This window comes from Sinohyriopsis cumingii, chromosome 8, assembly GCF_028554795.1.
Source record: "Sinohyriopsis cumingii isolate HCF-2022 chromosome 8, ASM2855479v2, whole genome shotgun sequence".
NCBI classification, from domain to species: Eukaryota; Metazoa; Mollusca; class Bivalvia; order Unionida; family Unionidae; genus Sinohyriopsis; species Sinohyriopsis cumingii.
Genome location: NC_142968.1, coordinates 74,073,324 through 74,091,979, shown reverse-complemented (window position 1 = coordinate 74,091,979; position 18,656 = coordinate 74,073,324). Strand labels below are relative to the sequence as shown.

The window sequence follows — 18,656 nt, the reverse complement described above, 5'->3', positions numbered from 1 at the left end:
ATATAATTTGGGTGGAATTATTTATTAAAATTATTACTCACGAGAAATACAAAGATCCGGTCTATGGTATTCTTATAACACTAATTTGGAAATATAGTAGTTTCAAGCAAGAACATTTTGTATTATATTATTGTGAAACATCAGAAGACTGTTAAAACATCGCAACACTACAGGACACTGGCACATTAATACGTTCGAGACTACATGAACATCAACAAATTCAATATTGGAATATTTTTGGAATGCCACTGGAATTCAGAAGGAACTTTATACATTTGGACTTGTGATAAATCTTTTAGGACTATTTGAGATTCTATTCGCATTACTGTAAATTCTCTTTAGATTTTCTCTTTTGTCTTTAAGGGAAAACATATTAGTGGCTCTTTTCTGTCACTTAGTTTATGACAATAGAGTCGTGTTGTTGTTGTTGTTGTTGTCATTATTATTATTATTATTATTATTATTATTATTATTATTATTATTATTATTATTATTATTATTATTATATGAGGTTTGAATAATCAGACACTTTTGTGCAGACAGAATGAGCCGGTCTTGTCGTTATCCGTTAAGAGCAAAGTTTTCAGTTTTATATATGCTGAGCAATCGTTAAAAAAAAAAAAGAAAAAAAAAAGTAATGAATTTACTTCCTTTTGCAAAATTAATGTCATTTAAACTTACTTTATATTCCTGATAATGGAAAAAAATCAAGTAAAGTTATTTAATTTAAAAGTCATACAACTAATTATTATCTTTGTCTTTTTCTTCAAACTCGGATCCTACCTGACAGTTTGACATTTGATTGCGCAATCCAAATATTCATTCATTTAGAGTTGCCTCTCTTGGAGGAAATACTTTTCTGATAAATTTCCTCAAAAATGTAAGTGATTTCCTTTCTGTGCAAGATTTGTATAATTTATGAAATATTGAAACTTTACTGTCCGTTTTACTTAATAAATAAATGTTTCTATTGACAATTACATTATTTGAAGCCACTAAGTCCGCCTTGTGTCAGAATATGGTACATGTACACTAATGTTTTGGAAGGTCAAGGTCACAGTGGACGAAAAGTACCGAGTAATTTTTGTGGTAGCAACCGAAATGCCTCACATATCTGCTGTTTGAATTTACATCAGTTGAATTTTTACTCTTAAAGTTTGGGGAAAATCTGACTCCGCACTATGGCACCTGTTTGTATTTCAGCCTCTTGTTTGTTCACGTGACCACGAATGCAAATCCATAAACGAAATCAATGAGTAGGCTGGGAGAGAGACGTCAACAGTTCAAGTTGGGTCGTCCGTAATGCGACTCTTCCAAATTTCAGACAACATCTTAGCGCTCTGATGATGTGTGGCTATTATGTAAAGCATTCACAAGTTGACTGACGAAGAATCTGTTGGGCAGACGTCGAAATGAAGCCAGAAAAAGGTTTGTTTTTGTATCGCCCTTTTAATGTTCCAAACCGAGGCTTGTCGACATGTAACATGACAAACAGCTGTTCAAGCAGACGAAACGTAAAAAAAAGTCTCTTTTATTTTCACAGTCAATCCATTCAATCTTGTAACGGCCAGTTTGTTATTTACCGAATTCATCAAGCTAGCCATTATAAAAGGATGTTATACGATGATCAAGTTTATTATCTTTTTAACTTTATTTTTAAGTCGTAACAACAGTATTTATTCTATAAAAAAAGAAGTTATAAACAGCTTTCTAACCCCATCCCACCACATAAAATAATAATAATAGAAATCAGAGAGAGAGAGAGAGAGAGAGAGAGAGGGGATTCCTTTCGAAGAGATTTGTTGTGTAGGAAATAAGTTCATAAGTAAATAAATATTTTTCCTGCCAGGAAGCTTTGATTTATATGTTGTAGTTTCTACTTACTTTAGAAAAAAAAACTAAGATTTATAGCAGCCATAGATACTAACCACTTATAATTCATTATATTACTTGAAAAAAAAACAGGATTTCAAAATAAAATATAAAGTATATCCTGTCTTGACAGAAGATTCCAGCCCCCCCCCCCCCCCGCAATGTTTAGTGTGTTATAGGCTATATAGAAGTTACATATCCATATTTTATATTTTTCATATGTGTTAACATATTCGCTTGCACATCACACTTATCTTGTGCTTGTATCAGCAAGGATGTCAGATACTGGTAGATGTCCAGTGTTTTACAAATTCTGATGAACCATGCTGAACTGTCGTAATCAGACATATTTTGTCATTTGCTATAAAGCAGAGAATGTTCTTCTGCAAATAATACTTTAGAAAAAGGAAATGCTGTGAATGAGCTTCTGACCGTTACAGGAGCTGCACTGATAATTGGTGTACAGGCCAACTGTGATCATTCTTTTCTGATGTTCAAAAATGCTAACTCGATATAATAGTATGAACTTGATGCTCAGTCAGGACATATCATTGAGATTGCTAACTGCATATAATGGTTTGAACTTGATGATAAATCAGGACGTATCATTGACATAGGTAATGCACATAATGCTTTTCTGCGAACTATACAAAATTCAATTGTTTTTCCTCCAGACTCTACCTGTTTTGTGCCATGGAAGGTCCTTTAGGTCAATATACTTCTTTGTTTTCAATTTCCTTGAAGTAGTTTTTGATTTCTCCACATGTGTATTTGAAATTTGTGCCACTGACGAAGTCAGTGTTGCTTGTCTTTCTCTGAAGCACTCCTATGAGAAACTAGTATAAATGCTTCATTAATGTACTGTTTTTGAAAAAAGTAAATTTATTGATCACTAGGGATAAGAAAGAAGCAAAGAGATAAATACCTTAAATTATGTTGTTCTGTGCATGTGTAAAATCATGCTCTGCCAGTTAGTAATTGACAGCTACAACAAAGCACTGAAAGAAGAGTCAACTTGTAGTTTTAATATCTTCAGGCATTGTTTTTGTTTGTCATCACTTGAAAGTTTAAAAAAAATCTGCTGACCTTGGTGCTGTTTTGTTGTTCTTAATAACTAATCAAAGTCAGCAGAGATATGGGACCATAATGGTAGTGGCACATGAAAGGAACAAGTTGGCTTCTGACAGACTTTGATGTTGAGAGAGTTTCAATTCTTAAAATAGAATTAAAATGTGTCGGTACTCAAATACCGACAGTCTCATTTTTTCTGGTATATGAGCTTATTTTTTTCTGTACAGACGGCATACACCAGTGTAGCAAAATCTATGATGTGAAACAAAGAGCTAGAATCTTCTTATTTCTTTTTTTAGTCTTGCTTGTTGCGGAGTGTGTAGCCCACATGTCAAGATGGTTCTCTAAGCTCCATGCACCCACTGAAGCTGGCTGACCTTGGAGGGCAGCATCTTAATGACTGAGGTCTGCCCAGTTTGAGGTGGGTGGTAGCTGTCCAGTGAGACATGGTGATCTCTCCCACCACCAGATGCAACCACTGGTGCTAAGCTCTATGCCAATTGAGCTTTGACTTAGGACCGGTAAACTGTTACTTTCTGTGTTGTGCCGCCGCCTTATGATGACACTGGCATGTCATCTGCACTGGAGCTATGAAGCCTGGGCAGGGTGGGATGGAGAATCAGCTGTTGCCCATGCAGCAGATCCCCCTCTCCATGCAGATGGTGGACCCAAGGGTATGATGAATGCTGATACAGCTTGGCACTTAAATGGTGTTGCAGGAGTTGCCAGAATGATGTTGAAGTCAATATTAGACCGTCTTAGGAACTCTGTCTGCAGATTTTCTGTCGGGGTTTACTCCCTTAGCCTTTCCTGTGAGTAGTGATAGCCTCAAGCCAGCAGAGGTTTTTGGAATCAGTTTCCCTTCTCCTAGATGTGCTACCATCCAAGGTTTATGAGTCCCATCTACCTAAAGCGACTGGTTTTAAGGTGCCAGTGGCCCACCTTCACCCCTGTTAATGGAAATGTGGTCTTCCAGACTTCGAAGCTAAGCCATGAAGGCCAGGAGCTAGATTTTAGTTGACAGAGGCAATCAGAGATGTAAGCCGTATGGGGCATTTCTGGAGGAGTGGGGCACTTATCTCCCACTCCCACCCTGGCAATGTCAACCTTGGACCATGCTAGGTCAAAAAATAACTTTCATTTTAATGATGTTACTCACTTTGCATTGTCTACTGCTGACCATAGCGAAACATATAATAATTATAGCTACTTTGGCTAATCAGTGCCATTCCATTTTAAGTGGTATATTACAAAATATATCTCACTTTATTTTATTTTTAAACCAGACATTTGTCAGCTATAAAAGAGCAAATGTGGAAAGGATATTTTATGTTTGTTGAGCCAGTCCACACCCTTGATTAAGCCCAAATGTTTCCTTTGATTACATTGAAAGTTAAGCTAAATAAAGGCTTTACAAAACTTTTTTATTTCTTTTCATTTGTAAGTATAGTTGAAGTGGTAGAGTTTTCTGCCTGTAGTGAGGTCCCACGCTAAAGTCCTGATTTGATTATACACATTTTCTCTCTGATATGTAGTGGCAAGAGTGATCAGACAGATGGAACATAACATTAAAAAAATACATGATAGTTATGCGATGGTTAATTGGTTAGTTTAACAGTTCTTTCATATAATAATATTAGCTGTATCCTGCTGAAGAAAATGGAGCTAGTTCTTCTCCAAAAGAGAGTTTTTGTTGTTGTTCTAGGGTTTAACATTTTTCAGCACAAGATAGGCTATACATGACGGCCAGTATAACTGGTGGAGGAAGAACCCTGGAAAACCCAGGGTAGAACCACTGACCCACAAGAAGCTACTGGCAGGCTTTCCCACATACCCACACTAGCCGAGCCTTGGACTCGAACCCACGCAGACAGAGGTGAGATGGCAGTGATCCGGAATGGTGAGCGCTTAAGACCACTCGGCCACTTGGGATCCCCTCCAAAAGAGAGACCAAGGCAGCTGACATGGGCATATATGAACCTGCAACTCTTGGATTACTAGTCAGATACTCCATTAAACGAGCTACCATATGTCTATTTAATATTTATGACAGTTATGTGATTTTTTTGGAGGGAGATGGAAAATTATTTGTGTGCAATTTTTAAATAATCATTGTGGAAGGAGTGTATTTTTGAAAATTATTTAGTTGTTTATGCAGTTGTATTTTCAGGAGAGAAGACAAGCATATGTTAGATACAGTGAATAACCAAACACAGTCCATTCAGAAATTATAAATTGATGAATGAATTGACTATGTTCTGAGCATTTTTTTATATATGGTTATTCGTTTTACGCTTTAAAATCAGTGATTGTGGGACAAAATGGGGTGGAGGGTGGTGGTTAATAGATGAATACTATCAGCGTCACTGTTTTTACTGATTACTTTATTATTTATTTTCTTACCCTCAAATTAATGATCCAGTGTCCCTATAACAATTGTGCACAGTAAAAGGACAGCAGTGATTATTAACACAATTATGCATTGCCATTGCCATTGATGATTTACATGATGATGATGATATTGATGAGTTAGAAGATGATAATGATGACTTAGGTGATGATATCATTGATGATTTAGGTGATGATGATTTAGATGATGATTCAGTGAATTAGAAGCAAGTTTATGTAGCCAGTCAAGGATATGAATAAGCACTGCATGGTGGCATTGGTGTTCTTCTGCATCAAACCTACAAACAAATTGTAGTGATATAGATGAGATTTAGTGTACCAGTCAATCTGTCTGAACTCCCATTCAGGAATGTTAACACTTGGTGCTTGTCTGAGGATCAATGGTCATCAGAAACAGACAGTTTTTTGTTTTCTGCACTATAGTGCCAGTGTTTTCTCTAAAATGAGCCAGTGTGAAAAACGTATGCACTTTTGATTAGAATTGAGTGTAACAAAACGTGTAATATCAATTAATGTCAACAAGAACTTAATCTGATTTCATAAGTGCTTGACTCGTAAATTAACTGCCTTTAAAGCCCCAATGCTGCCATTAGGGGAAAAACGTAATATGTCAAATCATCAGAATAATACTGAATATTGAAATACACTGTATTTTGGTCTTAAACTTCATTGGGTTCCATTAAAACTAGATAATACTGATATTTGATCACATTATGAGATATGTAATTTCTCTCTCAAACTGAGAAACCCTTCCATTTTTCACATGTGTATGAATTAATCTGATGTTGATCAGCGACATACATGGGTCAACTGATCTAATTCGAAAGCTGATACACAAGACTTGTAACCATAAGATGCCAACACCATGCTGTGTTGGATACGGTAAGTGATACTTTTGTGATACGCAATTCTCATTTTGCATTTGGTATAATACAGTACTTCGTCTGGCATTTATCATTTCGTTAAAGGCACAACATTATTTTGTACAAGTCTGTATTGTATACTGTGCTAACCAATTAATACGGAAATCCACAAGATCTGCATTTGTCTTCAGCCCATGTTTGTGCTTCAGTTTATTCCAGCAACCTCAGCTGATCATTAGTATTCACCATGTCTTATTTTTATCTAATGTGTCCTTTTTCTTCTCAGAACTGCTTAAAAATGTGGGCCTGCCTCTTTTTATTCTCTCCCAGATTAATTTGTCTGCCACTTGTGAATGTTGTTATTAGATTATTTTAGTTAGATTGGAAGAATGTTGAAATTAATGAAAAACAGTTGAAATTGTGGCTGTACTGAAGCATGAACTAAGTGACTTTTTGCTGTTGATCAATGAGAGGATTTAAATGATTATCGAGGTATTAAAATGTTTACTAAGTGTAGCAACAAAATTATGAAACTGCATGTCAGTTATTTTACAACCTTAGTGCAGTTGTAAAATAGCTGAGATGCAGCTTCGTAATTTCTGAGGGTGTAAAATGGCTGACACGCAGTTTTGTAATTTCTTTGCTGTTACATGCAGATCAGATCTATATAGTATAATTCCACCATCAGAACACATGATAACTGCCACCTGCTTGGGGAAATAAATGATAAAAGTGGAATCTTCTGCATAAAAATTCCGGAGAAATGATGATCCTCGAATGGATTGGGGGGATGATTGGTCCAAGGCACTTGCCTAAATTACAGATTATTCAAAATTATCTCACCTCTGTATGCAGAAGTTCACTTTTTGTCTTAACCTATGTAATAAGAAAGCTTGGTATTACTTTTTTATGGGTCAGTAGTTCTTCTCCACCATGTATTTTGACCTCTACTTAAAAGCTTATAATGTGCTTTGAAATGTCAATCAAGAAAAGGAAAGCCATGTCAATAACATTAATTACTTGAAGTTTATGATTGGTTTAACATTGATTTGTTATGTGCACACTTAGTGAATCACGCAATGAGGCATGATGTCATACTTACCTATTCAAATCACTTTGGGTCATAGAAATCTACCCATGCTATACACCATGACTGCAGTGTTTCCTTTCCAGGCTTTGACTCACAAAGAAAACAGTGCTAATGGGTCTGTACAAAGACATAATTACAGCCAGGTTGGTCAGAATGTATACATTTGATGAGAAAATGCAATACAGAATTACAGTAAAATGAGTTTACTTCAATATTAGAGGTGTGTTAAGTGTGTAAATCATGATCATGTAGGAAACTAATTTATCCTTGTAACTAAATATTCATTCCCTTTTATGTGATACAGAATTTGATGCCATAACATTCATGCTTCATTTTACACACATTTTAAGAAAAATGTATTGTTATTATAAATTGCTTATGTTACTTAATTTTGAAATGCCTGATTAGTGTAATTTATTTCTGTATGAATGTAGATGGTCTATTATAGGTGTTGTATAAAAAAAGTGTTACCTTTTATAAACCTTTCCTAATGTAGAATGTGATATATTTTGATTTATGCCCATCTGATTGTTACCAATTTTGTCTCCACACAATACAATGTACTAGGATCTTGTGTTTTCCACACCACCACCCCCCAGTTACCAAATATTAAGGCTGGCTTGCACTTGGGGTAAGGAAGAACCCTGTTGATTTCAGGGTTATAAGCTCAAGGTGAATGTCACTGTGGCTGAAGGAAGAAAACTGGTTTCAGCACAGTAACTGGAGTTCTCCACAATCTACAGTTACCAAATGTTTGTGTATTGTTTGCACTTGGTGTAAGGAAGTACCACTCAGATGTCAAGGTCACTGTGGCTGAAACAAGAAAAATGGTTGCATCACAATATAGTTATCCACAATTTATGGGTACTAAACATTGTGGATGACATGCACTTGGGGTAAGTTGGAAGATTGTTGAATTTGGGACATCAAGATGAAAGAGCAATGTCACAGAGAGGAAGAAGAAATAACGGCTTCTGCACAGTGACTTTAGTTCTACATCAGTGACCTGGTGGTTAGAGCATCAGCCTCGGTTGCAGGAAGTCGTGGGTTTGATCCCTGGCCGAGTCGTACCAAAGACTTACAAAAATAGTACTAACAACTTCCTCGCTTGGCGCTCTGCATTAAGAGGTTAGTGTTAGGACTGGTCAGCCTCGTGTCAGGATAATGTGGCTGGGTGGGACATCATGCTGCATGTCTGCATCATGATACCTCAGTGCTAAACATCACTATAAACTGCCACACTGCAGACATCATAGTGATATGACTCATAAATTGTTAAAACTACGTTAAAAATCCAAATCACACACACACACACACACACACACACACAGAGAGTTCTACATTACATGTACCTAGACCAAGATTTCTGGATGGATTGGACTTAGGATAAGAAAGAAACGTGTCAGTTTTTTAATGAAAATGTCCAAGGACAAGGTTACTGTGACAGGAGAAACACATTAACATTAGTTCTGCATCACAGACCTGGATCAGTCTTTCTTGATGACTTAAATTTGCATTGGGACAAATGCCTATCAATTTTTATGCCAAGAGGTAAAGGGTCTGACTGTGTGACTGAAAGTAGACAAGTGGTTTCTGCACAAAATATTCATTTAGGTGCATAGATGATTCATAAAATATAGGTCAGACATGTAGTGTGCTGTTGATGGTTTTCTTGTTTTGTTCACCAGTAGATAACACTCATGTGGAACTTTCATATCATTTTAGCAGTATATGTGATAATATCCAACTGATGTCATGGCTGTTTGACCACAGAAACACTGAATTCTAAGAATGAATGTTTTTTAAGAACAGTTGATGGAAACTCGCTCATAATTAGATGAACATTTAACAGGATGCCATTTTTTCCCCACTCAATATTACAATACAGACCTTAATTGAGGCACTTTAAATTTTCTTGTCCTTTGATAACATTCATCTAATTTGGTCATTGGATGCACTGATGGATTTGTTACATCATTACTCTGATACGATTAAGGTGGGTCAATTTAACCCATTTCATGGTACCATATATACTCACTTATAAGATGAGTTCACCAGTCTCTGCATTTTTTTTTAGGAGTAATTATTAGAACAAACAACATTGACCCTGATAGGTAGGTGCATTATGCAAAGGCAGATCAGGGTCTTTGTTGATGGGAGTTTGACTCTACTTATAAGTGAATATATATGGTATTTGGTGTTCTTACGGGTACATTGTAACTATTCACATGATTCTTTTTCAGAAGATATATCATGACCAAACCACTTGCACTTTACCACTCTATTATCTTTTTATATTGTACAGGATTATCTGGGTGTGGCCAACAGATTTTTGTGCAGTGTGTATGTGCCTTAGTTTTATGCATGTATGAGAGAAAAACAAGTAAAGGAAATTTGTGTTAGCCTGAGTCACTAGAGGGACAAAAATATTAGACTGAACGGTATGCTATTCAAAACACACGTATGATCAGGGATGAAGAGGCTAATAAACACAACCCGTTGTGGTCAGTTTACAGGTATCAGAATTAGTCGGGCATATATTATACAGGTTACACTTTAATATGAATGTTTGCAAAAGATACTTTACAACAGAAGATGAAGGGTTTTTGTGTGTTTCATGTCTGAGTAAGTTTCATTAACAAATACAGAAATTTTACTCATATTGATTGTATATGACAACCATATTTTTTTCTTTTAAAAAAGAAAAGTTATGAAATTATCCATGATTCATTATCAAAGAGTTATCTTTTCTTGAAATCTGAAAAGTCTCTTGGGGGCGCTCACCAATTAAGATGTACTTTAGAGAGAGTGACGTATGTAAGGTGAAGTAGTTCGCATTTAAAATATGCACAATGGAGAGAATGTTGGCATACCTATATGCTACAGTAATGTAATGTGGATGATATTTCTTTGGATATTGTACTTTTGGAAATTTTACATGATTTAAGCACACTGCTAACTAAAATGACTGCTCCCTTGTGTTAAAAAATCAGCCTGAATTAGTCTAAAGTACACTATACATAGCAGCTATTAAAATTCGGAAAATTAATTTGCCAGACTAGACAATACCAGCGTCTGAAAGTGAAATGAATGAATTACCAAATATATAAAATGTAAAAAAAGTTATCATCTCTTTTTTATACAATTGACCTCTTAAGTTCAGGAAGTGAAAATGACCAAGTAGAGCTAGCACTTTTTTGAAAGGTGCACATTTGAAGAAAGGCCAAGCTGTATACTCTATAACCCATAGTACACCCATCAATCATACACCAAAATAAAGGGAATTATAGGTTCTTTTAATTATACCTAACATATACAAGGTCTTTTTAAATAGCCAGTATAATCAGTGAGGAAAGCCAGGGAAATTCTTTTTCTTTAAAATCCTAACCCTATGCAAAATACGAAACTGTAGAGCGCCACCTTAATGGATTGGACACAAACAGACAGTTTGTCCAACATTAATAGTAGCTTGGAAATATGAAGTTCTATAAAATCAAAGAGTTCAGTTCATTCCACATGATTTTTAGTCCAATATTCCATAACTGAAATTGTTCACCAGTTTATTATTTATGTTTTTTTTCCATTGTTACTGGGCAAATATTTCATAGAATCTGTTGTTCACCTGGATGTGATTTATGTGTCAAGAAAGTAGATATGAATCTCTTTTGTGTGCCAATCAACAAAACCATGTGTTTGACCTCAGGCAATCAAAAATTGTTGACATATATGTATCATCAAAAAAAGCCACTAATTGATCCAGATATTGTTCATTATATTTCAAGTTTCTGCCAGTATTTCTTAAGATTATGAGATGCTACATTCTTGCACCAAACCAGTTTACAAAAGTTCTGAAAAGTTCTGAAAATTCTGCAAAATTCTTTTCGTTTTTTTTATTTTGACAACTAGTATCATGAAATAGTTTAACAAAATCACTTTATGTCCAAGGCCAAGCATGGTTAAGAACTTAATTGATATTGGGAAGAAATTGGTCCAATTTCAGGCATGACCAAGAGACGCTTATGATGAGAACATTATGTCAGAGATGCTAAGTTTGCAAATTTACCCTTTTGCCTTTTGAGGGTCTCTGCATGATTTAGAATTGGTATTGTCTTTTCAGTATCTTTTAACATCAATAATCTCTATCTTGACTAAGAAATTGGACATTATGATGGCAATTAATCAAGATACCTTCATTGATAAGACGATGAAATTTTTAATAGTTTGCTTGAAAATTTCATTGTTTAAATTTATTTTAATTGTTAGCAGTATTTTCTCTTATTTCCTTTAAATGACATAAGAACAACTTTCATGTTTGTTTCTTGTTTCTTGAAATTCAGTAGAACCCATCTTGAAGGAGCACCTCATTTGTCAAAGAGATAATGATCTCTCAAGGCAGGTGGGCTCACATAAAAGATGATCAGACTTTATGATCAATAAATCTGTGCATGGAGACTGGTGGGCTCTCAGGTTAGTTTTTAGAATACTAACAATTTTACAGATTAACACCTATTTCATGACACAAAATTCTGCTTAATACATTTATATGTACATCCATTTGCTGTACATGTAGGGGCCCAGAGTGGCCGACTGGTCTAAAGTGCTCACCATTCCGACTCACTGCCATCTCACCTCTGTCTGCTTGGGTTCGAGTCCAAGGCTTGGCTAGCGTGGGTACGTGGGAAAGCCTGCAAGTAGCTTCTCGTGGGTCGGTGGTTCTTCCCTGTGTTTTCCAGGGTTCTTCCTCCACCAGTTATAATGGCCGCCATGTATAGCCTATCTTGTGCTGAAAAATGGCGTTAAACCCTAGAACAGCAATAGAACAGCAACAGCTGTACATGTATATGATATTAGACAAAAAGTCTCTTCGCTCTGTCTCTCTCTCTTTTAAAATTGATGTGAAAGCAGTAATTGTGTTGTAGTGAAAAATCATCAATATAACCATTTGTTTGTTCATTTGATAAGGCCAAACGTAAGAATATGTGTTTCTGGTCAACTGACCATTCTTGCTTCTTATTGCTGACCTTTGCTCTCCTCCCCCCCCCCATTGGTGAAAACAAAATAATCACAATGAATATATTTAATGATTGGAAAAAACTGCTACCGACCCTAATTTTAGAACCTTTGAAACAGGAAAGATTTTTTGTCTGTGACCTAATCAGTGCAATTCTGTGTGTGTTGATTTGGATTTTAAACATAGCTTTAAAAAATGTTCAGTCACATCGCTATGATGGTTGCAATGTGGCAGTTAATAGTGATGTCTAGCACTGGGGCATCATGCTGCAGACATGTAGCATCATGTCCCACCCATTCACTTTATCCTGAAACCAGACTGACCAGTCTAAACACTTACCTCTTAATGCTGAGCTCCTAGTTAGGCTGCACTGATAGTACCATTTTTACAGGTCTTTGGTATGACTTTGCCAGGGTTTGAACCCATGATCTCCAGCATGTGAGGTGGACGCTTTAACCGCTTAGGCCACCAGAGCAGTGCAAATATGATACAATTTTAAATGAATGTGAATTCTGATATAATTGTTGTGTAGAGTCAAAGACTGATGCCATTTTTCAGTGCTTTTCTAAGTAATGACCATTGTATGGAAATATATATATTTTTATTGATTTTCTATTGCTAGGACCTGTAGCTGTGTAAAAATATCATTTTTAAAAAGTGTTAAATATTTCAGCATTTCACAAGCAAGTATCATTTAGAAATACACTTGGTTACTAACATACACAGAATTTCAGTTGCCTGATGTGACAGCAGATAATAATCATTGCTTTTTAGTTTATGATTGCCAATACAATATTAGATTATACCCAATCTGTAGTTCCAACAAATCTTGTGCCTGGTGCACAGCGGCTTCCTGAATACAGGGTGTAACAGCTACCATAGATGGAAGTCATTTAGCCCAGTGGATTAACATGTGACATAAATTTGTTAAAATATTTTTTTCTCAAAACAGACCACAGAATGCTTAGAATGTTATTGACATAGAAGAAAGTTTGTTGAATGTTTATGTTCTAACATTGCCTTCAATGCATATTGGCTATATCATACAGAAAACAGGAAGTTGCAGGAAATGATTTTAAAGTAATTGTTTTTTTTTAAGCAAACAGTTCCAGACATGTACTTTCCCTCACTTCTATAGGCTTCTGAATTTCAGGCTATTTTCCTGGTATTCTGCAGAGCTACCATCTGATTTTTGGAATTTGACTGTCCCTGCAGTTCTAGGTAATCTACTGTGGCCAATGTGTGTCAGTCCAAATGATTGACCCTTGCCATATGTTGCTGGCTAAATTAATATATGCCGCTTCATTGTCTGATCCGATGATGCACAAAGAAACTGATCCAATCAAATTGCTGGTTAGATTTACCTTGGAAGATTTTCAGGAATAATCATATCAGTCTCTGTAGACAACAACACATGTAAATTTCTACAATTTAAAACTGTCAACAGGTATCATGGAAGTAACCATATTGAGAACCTAAGAAGTCAAGTAACAATCTGTCTGATTGGTTGATTGGTTTTGTTTTCTTTAGCTAGCACTTGTTTTCATGACCTTCTATTATCCACTTCAATAAAATACAGACCTACCAACAAAGAATACATTTTTGTGTAGTCCACAAATTTGATAGTTTTCAAATGTGACAAATTAATTGATGCTTGTATCATATCGCTATGTATGTTTATAATGTACAGTGGCACATTGCTGCTGCATACTGTAGATCCATCTTCCCTAACCAAGGGTAAATGATCCTCATTTTTTTCCACATCGACCCTTGGTACATGTATATGTGTAGCTAAACAAAACAGTGCTTTGAACTAGAGCTTTCTGCAGAACAAGAGTTACCGGTAACTCTTGATCTGCAGAGATGGATAATAGAAAGTCATGCATACAAGTGTCCTTTATGAGTAACTGTCCTTTATGAGTAACTGTCATTTTTATGTAGAGGTCCATATAAACCAATTTAAATATGGAGAACATATTTGGTATATCCCTTCAGTCCAACTTGTTTTTAAGCTTACTTGTTCTAAGCGTGTGACCTGTCTTAAATAGTCACTTTTTCAGTCCTTTTGAATAATAGTTTTGCGATACGTTTACCCTTGATTAAACAGACATCTATTCTTAGAGTCATTTTATTAGTTATCAGATGTGGCTGTTTAAGACAGGGTTTTCTGTAATGTCTTTTGGGACTTGGCCAGAGTATACTATAAATAAACTATGCTGATACATAGCTTAGGAACTGGATTGCAGATTTAGCTGACTGAGCACATTTGATCAATTACTACTGTAGTGAAGTTGACAAAGGTTACACATCTGTAGACCTTGTTGTGTATCATATATCCTGTGCAGTCCAACAGCCATTATTGCTGCTGGCATTGTGAGCCAATTGCACCCTCATAGTGGTTTACACTACTTGAAAGTTTGTGTGTGGGTATCTACCATGTTATAAACCCTCCAGGGCAGTAACCCACTATGAGGTGATGTGGAATTAAGAAAAAAGGGTCAGTTTTTTGTCCTATGGGTTGCGATCAATGAATGTACTGGACCAAGGAACTTTCAGTATTACCTATAAGCAGGGGTGCACAACCTTTTTCGGCCAAGGGCCAGATTGCATTTTTTAAAACAACTCAGGGCCGCAAACACTAATTTCTTTAATTACTGTTCATGGGCCAGATTTCTGTGTTGTTTTAATTTGCCCTGAGGGCCAGACAGAACACGTTCGTGGGCCAGATCCAGTCCACATGCTGGGGATTGTGCACCACTGCCTTAAAGCATAACAAATTTTAATTGGATTGTAGGAGACATTCTCAAGCTAGTTTCATTGTACATGTACTATGCATTTCTCAGCACAAGGTTGCAAAAATTATTTCCTTGTTGTTAGTTTAATTCATTGATATCGATGAAGAAGGGCTGTAGTTTCACGTATGGATTGGTGTATGTGGGGTCTGTGAATTCATATTTTGTAGCAATAAAAATGAAATCCTCAAAATATTGGTACACCAGTAGTAATATTGCATTGACAATACATTCAAACCAGAACCTCTTTGGAAAAGACAGACTGGTGACCTCTGTCTGCAGGTTCTCTTTCATATATGTTCAAATACAAATAAAGTATTATTATTATTATTATATCAACAGATTTTGTTTAGTGTAATATATATATATATATAGAGAGAGAGAGAGAGAGACAGACAGACAGACAGAGACAGAGAGATTGAGATCCTACTCTTAATTGTGTTCCACAAAAGATTACTAAATTTCAAGGGCCTGGAAAAGTCAGAGTTTCTAAAAATGTTGCAATGTTTTGGAAAAGTCGTGGAATTTCTTATATTGGAGTTAAAAAATTGATAACTTCTAAATTCATGAAGCATCAAGCTCTGATTAAAAACATTGTTTCTGACACAATTATGATGATAAACGATTGACAATGCAAGATATGGTAGACATAGACTTTTGTGAATTGGCCCTGGAAAAGATTTGGAAAAGTCATATAATTTGTTTTTGGTAAGACTGCAGGAACCCTGTAATAAGTGAGATCATATTTGAGGATTGATCAATTTTTGTGAATATCACAAAGTATCAACATCTCTTCTCATTGCAATGTTTAGAAATTGTAAATTTTGTATTTAATAACTAGTGTGAAAAAGAATTCAGACATGCCGCAGACTAAAAGAAGCTACAAATTAAAAAAAGAACATTTAAAAAATGAATGACAAGTTAAGATTTAAGTTCTGTTCATTAGTACTGACCATTATTGCATAGCCTTCTAGAAGGTTTGGGAGTAAATTAAGGGTGATTTTGTATTGTTTGTTACATATTGTGCATGGTTTACTTACTTAGCTTTGATCTACATGCACATTCTGTAACAAAAATATATACATAAAATCCTGACATACTTATGTTAATACAGTAATTGTCACTCTCTTTGGTTGGATATTGTACACCTGGATTCCCACTGTGATAAATACAAACATGAGCATTATTACTGTAGTATCTGTGCATTGGATTGTTTTTGTGTGTGCCACACATGACTTTATTGTTTGATTTTATTCTGCATTCTGTTGTCATTCCATTTTTGTTTCACTGCTCAACTTGCCCTTTTCAGGGTCTGTAATCATATGCTCAGTGAAGTTAAGTCACCATGTGGCCAGACTGCCATGTGTCTGTTAGGGGATGAACATGGAACTCCTTAGGTTAGAAAGTGAAATTAACTCCTCCATCCTTAAGATTAATTGACCATTACAAAACCTTAATTATTGCCAGGAGTCTTCAATCATTGGAAATACATAATTTGTCAGTCAGTGTAAATAATTAGTCAATCAGCAGAAATTCATAATTGGTCAGTCAGTGTGAATAATTAGCCAGTCTGTGGAAATTCATAATTGGTCAGACAGTGGAAGTACCAGCACATTATGAGGAGGTCATAAAAGGTTCTGTTGGTTAGTGGGTCAGTTCAGCAGTTGAGGTCAGCAGGTCAACTTGGTTTGAAGTTCAGCAGAAGGGTTCATTTTGTTTCAGGACAGTGATGGCTTGGAATCAAGTCTTCAGTAAATGGATACTGTGTTTTAAATGTTACAAAATGTCCGTGTGAGATATTCTTTTTAATATAATGTGAAACTATACGTTGAATTCCAATCAGACTGCATACAGTTGACAGACTAATGCAGAATGAACACAAATGAAATGAATTCATTTTGAACCAAATGCAGAGCACAAAATATAAATTGCAGAATGTAGCATGATGACTGATAAATGAAAATTGAAGAAAATGTGAATGTATTTTGTGAGTGGATTTAATATTATATTCTTTACATTTTGCCACCTAATTTTCAGAGAAATCCTTGGGCCTTTGAGGGAATGTGGTATATATATATATATAACAAAAAATTGTGTTTTCAGCTCACCTGGTTGTAAGATTGTGAGTGGGTTCAGTAACGAGCAAGAGCTAAGCCTGTTAATGATGTAATCATGCATTTGATTGGCTGAGCTTGTTACCACTCTGCAAGTTTTTTTTTGTTGTGGACCAGTTTTAATAACTGGAATACATGCTTACAGTATTAAGCTTTTGGATCTTTTTGATCGTGATCATTAGATCCACTAATGAGGTGATATTTCATCAGATTGACTGAGCTTATTGTCACTCTGGAAGCCATAACTCCAATCCAGTTTTTTTTTGTCAAAGGTGGAATTCTGGGATATATATATCCAGGATCTAGGAAGAGTTCAGTGATGATCCATGTGTAATTAATGAGGTGATCTGATTTGCATAGCTTGCTACCATAATGCAGGGGTCTCAAATTCAGACCACCATGAGGGCCTCACCACCTTTGTTATCTCTCATGACACTTTGTAATGCCAATCATTTTGCAGGCCACAGGATACAGCTTGGGTGACCCAATGCATCCCATGTGCCACATGTTTGAGACCCCTGCCATAATGGTAACCACCTGTCTCCTCCAAATTTAGATAAAAAATGTAATATATGCTTTGATAGTGGTAGGGATCCACACATATAGTTATGTACCTTGCATCCAATTCACTGAACTTTTTATTGCTCAGGAAGCCATTCTTTTATCATTCTTTTATCAGACTTAAAATATTGGGGCATATGATCCAGAAATCTCATGGGTCCTGTAATGTGTAGCATACATGCACATTAATGTGGCAATCTTGCATTTGTATGGCTCAGCTTTTACCACTTCTGAGACTATATTTCTAGTTTAATCAAACTTGGTAAATAGGCTTAAATCAATAGGGTCATCACTAAGAACAGTTATAAGCAAATTTCATGCATGTTAATGAGGTGATTTTCCATCTGATTGGTTGAACATGTCAGCACTTTAGTAACTTGATTTCAAATCTTGGTCAATAGGCTGATACCATTAAGACTATACTGTGTTTTATTATTAGCAAGATTTAGGCATAATAATGAAGTGATATTGCATATGATTGGAAATAATATTTTGCAATTTGAGAGATTTTATTTCAGACTGAATATTAATGTGGTCATGTTGCATATGATTGGACATATATTTCTGCCATTTGAAAGACTATATTTCAGAATGAATATTAAATATGGTAAATAGGCAGAATTTATCTACAAAATAAGATCTATTCATCTTTATGGTGACAGTGCTCCGGTGGCCTGGTGCTTAGAACATCTGCCTTGGATGCCAGAGTCGCAGGTTCAAACTCAGTGGCTGAGTCATACAATAGACTTATAAAAATGGTGTGTATTTGCAGCTGCCTTGCTTGGTGCTCAGCATTAACTGGTTAGTGCTAAGACTGGTTGGCCGGGTATGAGGATAATGTGACTGGGTGAGACATGGTGCTAAATGCCTGTG

At 35.7% G+C, this 18,656-nt stretch overlaps 1 protein-coding gene across 2 annotated transcripts in view; it reads left to right on the top strand.

The window, feature by feature from the left end:
- Positions 1-1,054: 1,054 nt before the first annotated feature.
- LOC149793814 (atos homolog protein A-like) overlaps positions 1,055-18,656 on the top strand; it is a 116,868-nt gene continuing 99,266 nt past the window's right edge. For both annotated transcript variants that reach the window (XM_089967818.1, XM_089967819.1), the window contains exon 1: positions 1,055-1,428. In XM_089967818.1, the coding sequence (XP_089823944.1) occupies positions 1,413-1,428 (16 nt within the window). In that variant the 5' untranslated portion in view covers positions 1,055-1,412. The remainder of the gene's footprint in view (positions 1,429-18,656) is intronic.